Source organism: Macrotis lagotis, chromosome 1, assembly GCF_037893015.1.
Source record: "Macrotis lagotis isolate mMagLag1 chromosome 1, bilby.v1.9.chrom.fasta, whole genome shotgun sequence".
NCBI lineage: Eukaryota > Metazoa > Chordata > Mammalia > Peramelemorphia > Peramelidae > Macrotis > Macrotis lagotis.
In genome coordinates this window covers 840433223-840447767 of record NC_133658.1, presented here as the reverse complement: position 1 = coordinate 840447767, position 14545 = coordinate 840433223, and the positions used below count along the sequence as shown (strand labels likewise).

Below are 14545 nucleotides of genomic sequence, written 5' to 3'. Positions count from 1 at the left end.
CATTTAAGAGTATTAAGAAATCAACTGAGAATGAGATCAAAACAATGAATGTTAGCCAACATGAGTATATGACTGAAATGGAATATTAAAAATGTCTAAATTTCGCAGCAATTGATTATATTTTTACAAAATCGATCATATATTAGGAAATGGAGGAAACACAAATTATTAAAAGGTAAATTCAATAAATGTATCTTCCGTATATCATGGCAAAATAAAATCAGTAAAGAAGACAGGAAATAAATATAATGTAAAGAATTAAAAAGGGTAATTAATGACATTTGAAGAGTGGTTGGGTCAAATAACATCACAGAGATAATAAGTAATTATGTTAAAAATAATAAGAGTGATGTTATAACAAACCAAAACTTTTAGGTTATATAGAAAGATGTATTGCTATGGAAAAACATATTAACAAAATAGAAAAATGGTTGCCAATGATCTGTGGATTCAATTTATAATACCAGAAAATAAACTCATTAGTATTAGAAGTGAAAAAGGACAATTTTTAAATTTCAGGAACTCACTATTTGACAAAAATGACCTGGGAAAATGGAAAAATAGTACAATAAAAGCTAGACATAGATCAACATCTCATATTCTATGCCAAGCTAGGTTTGTAATGGCTTCATAGTTTAGACACAAATGATGACACCATAAGCCAATTAGGAGAACAAGGAGCAGTTTATCTGTTAGATTTATGGAGAGGTTTATGACCAAACGAAAGATAGAAAACATTATAAAATGTAAAATGGATAATTTTGATTACATAAAATTAAAAAAGTTTTAGCACAAATAAAACCAATATTAGAAAGAATGCAGAAAGCTGAGAGACAATTTTCATAGCTAGTATTTATGAGAAAATATATAAATAGATGAGTCAAATTTATGAGAATATAATTCATTTCCCAATTGATAAATGGTCAAAGGATGTGAATAGATAGTTTTCAGATGAAGAAATTAAAGTTATTTTCAGTCATGAAAAATATCTAAATCATTACTGACAACAGAAATTCAAATTAAAGCAACTCTGAAGTTCCATCTCATACATATGTGATTGGCTGATATGAAAAAAAAGGGAAATAATATTGGAGGGAATGTGAGAAAACTGTTGGGGGATTTGTAAATGGATCCAACCATTCTGGAGAGCAAGTTGGAACTGTGCTCAAAGGACAATAAATCTGTGCATACCTTTTGATCCAACAACACCTCTACTACATCTATGTTCCAAAGGGATCATACAAATGGGGGAAAGATCCACATATACAAACATATTTATGTCAGTTCTTTTTAAATCAGCAAAGAATTAGAAATTAAGGGGATGCCCATCATTTGGAAAATGACTGAACTAATTGTGTTAAATGAATGTGATGGAGTACTGTTGTTCTCTAATAAATCATGAGCAGGCAGACCAGAAAAACCTGGGAAGACTTGTATGAACTGATACTGAGTAACTTAAACAGAACCAGGAGAATATTGTACACATTAATAGGAACACTGTGGTGATGATTAACTGTAATAGACTTAGCTATTCTAGCAGTATAATGATCACAAACAATTACAAGAGATTTGTGATGGAAAATACCATCCGTATCTAGAGAAATAACTATGGAGTTTGAATATAGACCAAAGAATACTATTTTCATTTTTAAAAAATTCGTTTATTCTTTTTTATTATTATTATTTCTTTTTTACCTTTTGTTCTGGTTGTTCTTTCACAATATGACTAATATGGAAATATGTTAAATATTCTATATCATTTTACTCTCTATCAAATGGAGTGAGGAGGGAAAGAAGGAAGAAAAATATGGAACATAATCTTACAGAAAATGAATGTAGAAAGCTATCCTTACATTTAATTTTCTTTTGTTTTTTTTGCAAGGAAAATGGGGTTAAGTGGCTTGCCGAAGGCCACACAGCTAGGTAATTATTAAATGTCTGAGACCGAATTTGAACCCAGGTATTCCTGACTCCAAGGCCAGTGCTTTATCCACTATGCCACCTAGCTGCCCCATCCTTACATTTAATTTGAAAAAAAATAAAGAAAAAAGGGAGAAGACAATAGAACTGGTAAATTAGAGAGTTCTAATATAAACATTTTGCAAGGTGGTGGGATCAGGTGGCCTGTCCGGAACCACAGGGACAGATGGTTGTTGGGTCTCTAGGGTGGGATGTAGGCTTGGGGCAGCTTGGCCCCAGGGTTGGTGCTCTGTCCACTGTGCCACTCAGCTGTCCCTTAGCACAGTTTTGAAGAGGGACAGAGTGAAAGAAGAGAGAAAATAAAATCAGCATGATATAGGGATCATTTGAATTAATTTTATATTGGTCTCATAGGAGAGTAGGGTTAGAAATATACAGGATGAGAACCCATTGATAAAATTTGAACTACATAATGTGGTAGAAACAATAAATAGATTGATATTGGAAAATTTATAATAGCTTTTCAGGGGTGGGGTCAAGATGATGGGTGGCATGATGACAGCATTTCTTGGAGCACTCTTCCAAAATATTTTTAAAAACCCTTAAAATTATGACTCTAAATTTTCAAGAGACAGAACTCACAGAAAGATCCAGTGAGGCACTCTCCAGCCCAAAATAACCTGGAAGATCCTTGGAAAGCTCTGTTCTTTTGGGTTAGAGGGGTTCAGCACAACTGGGATTACTGTGTCAATGGGAAAGAGCTCCAGTGCCTGGGAACCTGGGAGTACCAGCTCCTGGCAGCAGAAGCAGTTTCCTGTCCTGCCAACCCAGGGAACACCAAGCACAACTTGGAAGATCAGGGGGAAAACCTCTGCTAGAGTAAGCTTGGAGTCCCCAACATGGATCTCAGCACAGCCCAGATCCCAGGGAATGGAAGCAATCCCATAGAGCCATTCAGTAGGGAGCTGCCTACTGCTTCTCCTAGAGCATTCAGCCCATGGAAGGTAAGGGGTGGGAGAGGAGCCAGTTGAGGTCTCTCCTCTCTCCCCAGGACAGGATTCTTGTGCTTTATCCATATTCAGACCCTGGTCACTTTGGGGCTTCATAATGCCATAGCAGAGTAGGGACTTTTCTAACAGCTGCAGAGCAGAGGGTTGTACTTATCCACCAATCAAAGCACAGACCAGGAAAGGAATTCAGAGCCTCTCATAAGATATTGAAGGAACTGAGGTCCTTGTGGGGATATCCCAATAGCACTCAAAAGCTCAGGAAGCACCCCAAAACCAGGTAATAGGCTGGGGAAATGGATAAACAGAAAAAAAGGAACCTGACCATAGACAATTACTTTGGCCCCTTGGAGGATCAAAACATACATTCAGAAGATGACAAAGTCCAAGTTTCTGTATCCAAAGCCTCAAAGAAAAATAGGAATTGGTATCAGGCAATAACAGAGCTCAAAAACAATTTTGAAAATCAAATAAGGGAGGTGGAGGAAAAATTGGGAAGAGAAATGAAAGAGATGTAGGAAAAAACATGAAACCCAAGTCAGCTGCTTGGTGAAGGAGATCCAAAAAATGCTGAAGAAAATAACATGCTAAAAACAAGTTTAGATCAAATGGATAAACCTGCCGAAAAAATTAATGAAGAATAGAATGTCTTATAAAGCAAAACTGGCCAGAAGTAAAAGGAGATAAGAAAACTCCCTGAAGGAAAAAAAACTCTTCCAAATGTAAAATGGAGCCAAAGGAAGGTGATAACTACAAGAAATCAAGAAAAAATAGAGGTTGCAATACAACCAAAAATCAACTACCCAGCAAAACTGAACATCATCTTCCAGGGGAAAAAATGGACATTCAATGAAATAGTGGAATTTGAAATGTTCCTACTGAAACAGCCAGCACTAAACAGAAAGTTTGATCTTCAAGTACAGGACTTAGGGGAAACATAGAAAGGGTGAAAGAGAAGGGTAAATTATGAGGGATTTAATGATAATGAACTGTGTATATTCCTGTGTAGGAGGATTATACTGATAATACTCATATGAATATTTTCATTTACTAAAGCAGTTAGAAGGAGCTTTTATAGTCAAGACAAAGGATAGAGCCAAATTTGAAGGTATAATATACTGTAAAAATAGAGTCAATGGGTAAAAGAATGTACTGGGAGAGAAAGGAGAGATAGAATAGACTAAGAAATTTCATGCAAAAGAGTCAAGCTTTTGCTTTTGCAATGGAATGAAGGAGGGGAAATGTAAAGAGGGAATGAAGAAGCCTTCATTCTCATCAGAAATGGCTTAGAGAGGAAGCAACATATATACATAGGATAGAGAAATCTAGAGGGGGAAAAAAGAGAGAAAGGAGATGGGAGAAAGGGTACATGGGGAGAGGAGGGGGAAATGTGGGTGACAGAGGAGAAGGTAGATCATGGGAGAGGGTAGCCAGATATTACACAGGTTTTTTTTTAACTTTTTTCAAAGATGGTGGGATTAGGTGGCCTATCTGGAACCATGGGGCTGAGTGATTGCTGGGTCTTTGGGGTGGGATGTAGGCTTGGGGCCTCCTGGCCCCAGGGTCGGTGCTCTGTCCACTGAGCCATTCAGTTGTCTCACAATATACCTTTGAAGAGGGACAAAGTGAAAGGAGAAAGAAAATATAATAATTGCGATTGGGGAGGAATGGATGAAGAGAATCACAATCAGCAACAGCAACTGTGGAAAAATGTGGAAGTAACTTCTCTGATGGACTTATGATAAAGAATGTGATCCACCCCCAAAATCAGAGCTGATGGTATCTGAACACAGACTGAAGCACATTTTTATCTCTTTCTTTCACTTTCTTTCTTGTGAAGATTTTTTATTTTTGTGGGGGGGTGATGATTATGTTCACTCTTACAAGACCTTGAGATGCTTCTTTCCTATAGATGTCTGACTTAAATCATCAAAAGTTGTAAATCTCATTTGTGTCAAGCTCTCGTATTATTGCTTACTCTTCTAATAACTTGATCAATTTGACTGCAATATTCATATGCATATATTAAATATATGTCTGTGTATATGTACATACATATATTCATTCATTCACTCATGATTCATATATACATATATGCATATATATATATATATATATACATATATACATATATTCACCCTGTTATTCAATTCATATATACTAAACTCTTCACTGTTTAAAGGGATTCAGAACCTGGGGAAAGAGGCCCAGACTGTCTCTTCAGATATAGACAAAGCCTAGGATAACTAAAATCTTTGTTTCTTGAGAATGGATATCCTGAGAGTATCAGAAAATAAAGATCTATTGGAGATGAGTTCCCTATTATGTAAAGTCATATTGCATAGATAGATTGATTATTATGATAAGGCATTTACATATTGCTTTAATGGAGACAAAAAAATTTATAAATATCACTTGAATCTTATAAAAAGCCTGTGAATTTAGTTCTATTATTATCCCTATTATTATTCCTTAGTTAGTATATCTCTGAGATCAGATTTGAACTCAGGTAGTTCTGATTTTTGGTTCAGTGTTCTATCTACTATACCACTAATGTGTCTCCCTGGCAACTTGAGAGGTATTCTTGCTTAGTTGCTAGTTGAACTAAGAGATTTCTCAGGTCCTTTCTGGATCCTGTATATTATAGCTGGACTAAAGTTGGGATTTCCATTGAGGTTTCCATCTGGTCTTATTATCTCAAAGATGATATTTCACAAACAAATAATTCCTTTATGCATGTTTATTGCAAGACATTCAATATTTCTATCTTGTCTGATTCTTGACTATATTCTTCCTTTGATCTCCTTTGTTTTACCTTACCAGATCAACACAACTCATTGGAGATCTTTCTCTACTTGCTTATTTTAAAATTTCATAAGTAACAATGAAATTATCTGACTCTATTATTCCTAAATTTTCCCACACTGATAGTAGACCTATTTTTTCCGTAGTCATACATTTCTTAATGATAACTCCTGTGTAGCTTCTTGCTTACAAGGCATCATTTGAAATAGGCTGCAGCCCATTTGTGCTCACGTTGTATCTATTCATTGTCATTTGTATCATTCACAATTGGAGTTCCTTAATAGTTCCAAGACTCCCAGTCAGGGACCATGGCTAGAAAAATCATTTGAGTTTAAAAAATATTCCTTTGTGTTGAGTATCATTAAAAAACAATACTCAACATTCACAGAACAATATCACTTTTCTTTATTCAATTATAAATCTATCAGTGACCATTGGGAGGGACTGTCCAGAATATATGGATTCAAATACATATTTAATTGATTATCCAACCATATATTGTAGGTATTTTTCAATCATTTAATTTTTAAAAAATTTTGGTTGATGAATCAATATCCTTTGAATAATTATTTATTTCTCTGAAGTTAGCACATCGTATGAATAATGGACCAACTACAGAACTCATCATCTACATGTATTTCCTCTTCCATTTCACTCTTATGCAAAATTCTCTTTATTATAGATGTGAAATTTGCATATTTGCCTAGCCCACTATTTGTTGCTTTATGCCCTACATCACGTTAGTAATTAAGTTTGTTGAGCAAAATATTTTCTGTAAACTCACTATTCTGACCTTTTCATGACATTATATTTTCTGGGCCCTCAGTTCTTGACTCATGTTGCCCTTGTCCAAAAGCTCTTTCCATGAATCTCATCAATTATTTGTACTAGAATGGATGCCCATCTTCCTATTTCCCTTGTTTCTTTTTATTTATATAATTATTCATTAATATCTCTGTTTGTCAAGCCTTCTGTGCCTATAGAGTTTCATTTTTTTCCATGCCTAGGAAAAAGTCTCTCCCAGCTCCTACTTCCATTCTTCCTACACAATTCACTGAGTACTGGCCCTTATGCCTACATTACCTCACCTGTTTCCTGTAACTCATTTGGAGAACAGCTAAAACCACCTGGCTCAGAAGAGGGTCTTTTTCATCATTCTTCAGTCCTCAAGTAGTCCCAGGTAGGTTTGCAATGGCTCCCTAATGGGAAGAATATTAATTAGATAATAAAACTAATCTTAAGGCGTTGACTTTTTTCCCTTTTCCAAAGAATAGACCCTAGGGAGGGTTCAGGAGTTTTAAGGTTGAAGTCTTTCAGTTGTTTTTACAACAATATAATATCTCTCTCTTCTCACCTATTCAGATATTAGCAGAGTGATGTCAAGACAGATACAAGATTTCCTTCAGGTATCAGTCTTGGTGAGTCAATGGACTCCTACTTTATTTTTTTCTAACCTTGGCAGTTTTGCCTTTTTTCTTATTCAAAAATTATTGACTCTTGATCTTACATAATTTTTATTTCTAGAAATACCCTTTGTTATTCTCCTGCTACAAGTGAATAATCCATTTTAACAGGATAAAAAGAAGAAAAAAGTTCACCCAAACCAAACAATGCATTGACTATAATAGTATATGAAATGTTTCATATAGACTGTGACCTGTGCAAAGAAAGCTGTGAGTTACATTTTCTTATTTCTTTAACCTAAACATAATTCTGTAATTGCTTCTTTGTAGGCAGATAGAAGGGAATGGTGCAAGTGATGAAAAGATGGAAGATTTTGAGGATGAAAGGGTTCCTGACTGAGGAGGGAACAGAATAAGGAAGAAAGGTTTTCTTCAGACAGCAATAGAGGGGCAGCTGGGTGGCGTAGTGGATAGAGCACCAGCCCTGGAGTCACAAGTCGCTGAGTTTAAATCGAGCTTCAGACACTTAATAATCACTTAGCTGTGTGGCCTTGGGCAAGCCACTTAACCCCATTGCCTTGCAAAAAACCTTAAAAAAGCAAACAAACCAAAAAAAAAAAAAAAAAAAACAGACAGCAAATAGAAGGGGACCAAAAGTTTGCTTGAATATGGAATAAAAATAATCGATCTTTTCATTCATTTGTTTTATATTTTATGGGGAAAATGTGAAAAGAGGAACAGAGTAATAGATTTATCCTCTGTGAAACCAGAAGGGAAAACCCTAAACAGAAAAGGTGGATTCTGCAGAAATACAGATTAAAAAGAAAATCTCAGCATAGGAAAATTTTTCCTAATAAAACTTTGCCTTTGTAACTGAATAACTCATTAGAAATGCTGTAGAGGGAATATGAAAAAAGCATGTGGTTTCATATATAGATTTGAGCTGAAAGTGACCTTAGAATGACTCTGAGGTTATCAACGCCCACATTTTCTATATACAAACCTTTGCCTCAGTAAGAGAAAATGACCTGTCCAAAATCACACAGATAATAAGAAATGGAATCCAAGCATTCTTCCTCCAAATCCAGAAACCATTTTTTTACTTTAGTCTGCTTTTCTACAGAATCAAATGGACAGTTCTTGTCTAGTTGTAAGAATTTTTTTTACAAATATTTTTTTTTTATTTTTCCCGAGAAAAACATTAATCTTCTTTTTCACTGAGGCTGACTAAAATCGCTATCGATTGAAGTGACTCTGTAGAGTCAAATGTCTCAGAGAAATGATTCTTCTCAGATATTGAGAAAGAAACTTTCATCAATTCTTTGCCCAAATAGGTTTATGCCTATTTCCTTGATCACTACTCCTCTACTTCTTTGTTTTTCTGACTTCCTTGATATCTCAAAGGCAACTCTGAGTGGTAGGGATATATAACTGGTAATTGGGTCAGGTCCCCATTTCAGTGAATTCTCTCTATTGCTAAGTTCTTTCATTTACATATAGAACATTAATTAACATCATTATTTTTTACAAAATGACATTTACCAAGAAAATTTGGCAAGTCATAGTCATAATTTCCTCAAATTCCTGGTTGCACACTTTTCCCTATACTATCTATGGCCCTGAGTAGATTGGGATGAGATTTTATATAATTTCTACATAAGGTTCATCCTCCAATTAATCTTCCAAAAGTCAGCATAATTAATGGATGGAAGATCATGCATTCCTGATCCTGCTAGACTAGATCAAATAGAATATCAATAGATCTGTGTTCTTTGCTATTTGACTTTTGGTAGATTCTGGCTTGGGTTCTAGTCCGTGGCTCTCTGGTTAGCTCATTTTTCTAATCTTGTGAAATTTTGAAGGATATTACAATCTCCAATCTTCTCTACTTGAAATAATGAAAAAATAGAGACACAACAGAGAAATAAATAACTGTATGGCCACGAGTTCTGAACTTCAAACTAGCACTAGTGAGAAAGGATCTAAAAGCATCAAAAGTCTAAGAAACTTTCATTTGTTTGTTTATAGGAAACAAAAAATCATCTTTAAATGTTTTTGTGCATTCTTGTAAATGAGCTGATTTCCCCTTGCTCTGTTCTTTGAGAAAATGTTGTTATTTCCTTTTATATATGACTGTCTTTAAAATACATGGAAACTTTGAAGATCAAGGTAGAATAGTGGATAGGGCAACAGGCCTGGAGTCAGGAGGATCTGAGTTCAAATCTGTGCTCAGACACTTAAAACTTACTTAGCCATGATCTTGGGCAATTCATTTAACTCCATTGCCTTGCAAAAACCAAAAGCAAAAAATACATGAAAACTGCATTCATTTCAACCTAAATCTTAAATTCTTAAAGTCACATGTCAATATTTCCTTATAATAATAATTTTTGACTGATCCAAGTCATTTAAAAATTTTCCTCCCGTATGTAGGTATAATTCCAATATTGGTTTTAAAATATTATGCCCAGGTGAAGTACAATATCCAATATGTAAGCGGGGCATGGTACACCATGTATAAAACTTCTCTTTTACTTTTTGCACTGGGCCTCTGTTTGCTGGCTTTGGCCACTCCTACATAAACAACAGAAAGTTGATGGAACAGAATTTCTCTATCACTTGCTTAATGAGTGATTTTACTGTGGTTTTCAAATTTATAGGTCTTTATATCAGAAAAAGAGGACTAGTGCATAAAATTCCCATATTCTTTGTTATCTTCCTTCATCACATGTCAATGAATGGTGTGCATGAAATGTTATGGGGTATAGCATCATTGGACTACTCCTTTCCCTTCCCTCAGTACACTGGTGGTTTGATAATTAAGATGAATGATGGTAAAGAGAAGCTAAGTAAGTACTCCCAAGTCAGCCAAAATTACTGTCCATTCCATGTGAAAGTGTGGTAAATCATTTATACTTTTATTTTCATACTAATGTAAACTACTGAAACTGATGAGTGCTTAATAACATTTGTTAACTAATGAATTGAATGGGGATCTCTGAATGTTCTTATCCTCTTCTATATGTTTTATCAGGGAAATGGTTGATGTCTTGGCAGGCAGATTTGCTCAATTAAATAATGACTCATAATTAAGAGGATAATAAGCAGACTGAATGATAGTCAAGTTCTGAAAAGAATTCAAGATGAGAAAAGAAGCCAAAAGTACTATGATAAAATTAAAGATTTATAAATGTAAAGTTACAGATTAGTCCAAAAACAAAACAAAACATTTATACATATACAGGTAGTGAAGGATGTGACTAATCAATAATACTCATTTTTTTCAAGTTCACAGTTTCTTTTTTTTCTAGTGGACTACAAGTTCACTATAAGTCAATGAGAGATACCAAAATAATATTCAATTTTGAAACTGATTTAATGGAAACATGGAATTAATAGTATATCCATAATTTACTCAAGTGAATCATGATTTGCAATATTGTGTTCAATTTTAGGTGTCACATTTAGGGACAGATAGTGAGATTGTGTTAATATGAACACATAGGGTCACTTTCAGGTAATGTTGATGAGAATTGAAACCTTTCCGAGGTAGGTAGAAGAAACTGCCTACTTAAGTTGGAGGGAAAAAAAAAGACTTTGGGAAAACATGATAACTGTCTTGAAGTATAAGAAATTTGTTCTACAATAAAAAAAGAATTTCTAAATGTAGAGAACTAGACAGAATTGGTAGTAGTTCAACAATTGGATAATTTAGGTCAATGTAAACATCAGATTTATAAGAATTAGGTCTGTATTGTTCTATTAGAAACCAGGAGATATGGAAATTCAGGGAAGCCTTGAAGGATTTGCATGAAGTGATACTGAGTGAGATGAGCAGAACCAAAAGGACATTCTACATTCCAACAACAACATGGGGGAGATGATCAGCTTTAATGGATTTGCTCATTTCATCATTGCAACAATCATGGACAATTTTAGCAGTTCTGTGATAGAGAATACCATCTGTATCCAGAGAAAGAACTGTGGAGTTTATACAAAGACCAAAGTTTATTATCTTCAATTTAAAAATTTGTCTAATTTTACTATATCTAATATTTTCTTTTTTTCCTCAAGGATATGATTATTTTTCTCTCAACACATTCAGTTTTGTTCAGTGTATAGCATGGAAACAATGTAAAGATGATCAAACTGTCCACTGTGCAGGGGGGGGGAGGGAGGATGGGGGATAATGTGTAAAATTTAAAACCTTACCAAAAATGATAGGTAGAAACTACTGTTATCTATAATTGGAAAACAAATAAAATATTTATATTAAAAAAGAAAAATTAGGTCTATATGACTTTGAAGGCAGTGAGCTCCAAATTACTTGAGGCCCTTACTTGAATGATATATTTCCAATGCCATACCACCCTGAAAACACCCAATTTTGTCTAATTTCAGAAGGTAAGCAGAATTGGACCTGTTTGGTACTTGGATGGAAGACCACCTGGAAATACCAGGTGCTGTAAATCTTAAAGGGGTAAATAGATGGCACAGTGGATTAGAGAATTGACCCTGAAGTCAGGAAGTCCTTAGTTCAAATTTGACCTCAGACACTTACTAGTTGTGTGACTTTGGACAAGACACTTAAACTTGATTGCCTTGCAACCAGGGAAATCTCCGATTATCCAAATTCATATCTGGTCACTGGACTCCTCTCTGGAGGAAAAAATGAGGTTGATAACAGCATAGCACCCCCCCCCACTCAAATCCAATTCACATGCTTGTCATGACAACATCTCCCTGATGTCAGGGTCTTTTTAGAAATGAAAGAAATATTTTTATTATATTACTACTTGTTAAGTAAGTCCAGAAAAGATTTCTGTTCAAACAAGTGTTTAATGAGATACTAATCTCTGAAGTCCTGTCAGATTCTGAGATCATTTCATTCCAAAGGTATTAAAAAAAACACAAAACTCTTTTATATCTCTTTAGGAATGCTAAAGAATGAAGAAATAAGTTTTGAATCTTTCTGGTATTTGAAAGTCCATCAGCAATGATCATAGCCATCTGCAACTACAAGAACTATGCCCATATTCAATGATACACAATTTCACCCTCCCTTTTTCATATTACTGGGAATCCCAGGACTGGAAAATTTCCACACTTGGATTGGCTTCCCTTTTTGCATTGTGTACCTTATTGCCCTCTTTGGAAACATCACCATATTGTTTGTCATCCAGACTGAGAAGACACTTCACCAGCCCATGTTCTACTTTCTGGCAATGTTGGCCACCATTGATCAAGGCCTATCCACAACCAGCATTCCTAAGATGTTGGGCATCTTTTGGTTTAGACTGAGGGAGATCAGCTTTGAGGTCTGTCTCATTCAGATGTTTTTTATACATATTTTCACTGTAATGGAATCAGCTGTACTGTCATCCATGGCCTATGATCGTTATGTGGCAATCTGTAATCCCTTGCATTATAGCACCGTCCTCACCAACAGGGTGGTGGCCTTGATGGGTATTGGGGTGGTGGTGAGGTCTTTTTTCACAGTGATTCCCTTTGTGTTCCTGATCCTTCGACTTCCTTTTTGTGGAAACCATGTCATTCCTCATACCTATTGTGAACACATGGGTATTGCTCGACTGGCCTGTGCTAGCATCAGAGTCAATATGGTCTATGGCCTATGTGCTATTGGAACTCTGATGTTGGATATTGTAGCTATAGCTCTATCTTATGTACAGATTCTCCAAGCTGTCTTTCATCTCCCCTCCCAGGATGCACGACTAAAAGCCTTGAGTACCTGTGGCTCTCATGTTTGTGTCATCCTGGCCTTTTATACTCCAGCCTTATTCTCTTTCATGACCCACCGCTTTGGCAGGAATGTCCCTCGTTACATTCATATCCTCCTGGCCAATCTGTATGTTGTTGTTCCACCTATGCTTAACCCTGTCATCTATGGGGTTAGGACCAAGCAGATCAGAGAAAAAGTGTTAAAGATGTTATTCAAGAATTAAGTCATAATTAGAACTTCAATATTTTAATTTGCACTTTCTGGGAATCTTTATGAAATATTCAGTCTAAATATAGTGATCATAGCATGAGAAGCTTCTTCCTAAGAATAATGTCCCCACTTTTCTCCTAACATCCCTTTTTGAAGTCTTCTAATGATGACAACTTTCTAAGGAGCTAATTATCTGGATGCCATGGCATTTAATTCTACAAAAATAATTTTTCATATCCAACTCTCCATCTCTCCATACTTTAGACCCTGGCACTTGATCCAATGCCCCTGACTGGGAATAATTAGGAGCCTTTTTTGAATGAAACTATGAATTGAACTGAGAATAGGTTCTTCTTTTCTCTGACTTGTGAGTAGTTTTGAAAAATCCTTAGTTTGTCTTCTCTCAGTTACTGGAGATGAATACTTCAAATGTCAAAGTAATCAATTCATGACTAATTTTGCTCTGATTTCTAAATTCCCTTCAAACATTCTCTGATCTTCAAATTATTTTATTTTACTGTTTCATTTCAATTTTACTAAAAAAAAATTAAAAAACCCAAACTTGCCCTTATAGGCACAATTTTGAAAGCCATTTGGTATCTTTGATTCTCTTTTCTGTCCAAACATTTAGATCCTAATATGCACAGTTCTGAAAGTCATTTTGGTATCTTTGATTATCTTTTCTATGCAATCATTTAGATCCTAATAGCATCTAGTTTTTTTTTTGCATTTCTCTATTATGCAAAAAAATTTCATAAGGATTAGTAATTTGTAGTCTTTGGTATCCTTTCTATTATCACTTTATTTCTAAATAATAGGGCAGAACTAGAAGTCCTAAGTCAGATTCTGGGAAATTCTCTATATAAACATGTATGTAATACATGACTAAAGGATAAATTTAAAATGAATGATAAACATTTACATAGTGCCTACTCTATACCAGACCCTGAGTTAATTCTTTTGCTAATAAAACCTTATTTGATCCTCACAATAATCCTACTATGATCACACATTTACAGTTGAAGAAACTGAGAAGAATGGAGGGCAAATACCCTGACTGGAGACCCATAGCTGGGCTTAGATTTGAACCAATGTCTCCCTGTCTCCAGGTTTAGAACTCTGTCTACTCTGTCACCTGGCTGCTCATTCAATCAACCATCATGTTATTTAAAGCTGACAAAAACAGGTCAGAAACCCTATAAAGGGACAGCAGAGAAACAGCATAGTAGACCATGAAGCCACGAACACCAACAAAGAGAAATTGAAACTGGTAGTCTTCCTTTACTGTAGAAGCTAGAGGTTTCTGAGTAGCTGGAAGTCTAAGAAGAACCATGGAAGAGGAAGTTGAAAAACAAAGAATTGGGTGAGTGGGAAAGGTAGACTGAATAAAAAAGGCTGTCATTTGAGGGGATAAGAAAACTTAGCAGAGTTATTATAAACTACTGTATAGGCAAGGAAAT

The 14545-nt window shown here is 35.2% G+C and overlaps 1 protein-coding gene across 2 annotated transcripts; it reads left to right on the top strand.

Annotated features, from left to right (window-relative positions):
• The first annotated feature begins 8829 nt into the window (after window positions 1-8829).
• On the top strand, window positions 8830-13098 carry LOC141489586 (olfactory receptor 52E2-like). 2 transcript variants are annotated; one of them, XM_074190143.1, is made up of 3 exons: window positions 8830-8855; window positions 11052-11081; window positions 12159-13098. In XM_074190143.1, the coding sequence occupies exons 1-3, from the start codon at window positions 8851-8853 to the stop codon at window positions 13096-13098; spliced, it is 975 nt and encodes a 324-aa protein (XP_074046244.1). In that variant the 5' UTR covers window positions 8830-8850. The 2 variants fall into 2 exon arrangements, with proteins under 2 accessions (XP_074046244.1, XP_074046241.1); XM_074190140.1 differs by lacking the exons at window positions 8830-8855; window positions 11052-11081 and having other exon boundaries at window positions 12163-13098.
• The last annotated feature ends 1447 nt before the right edge of the window (window positions 13099-14545 follow it).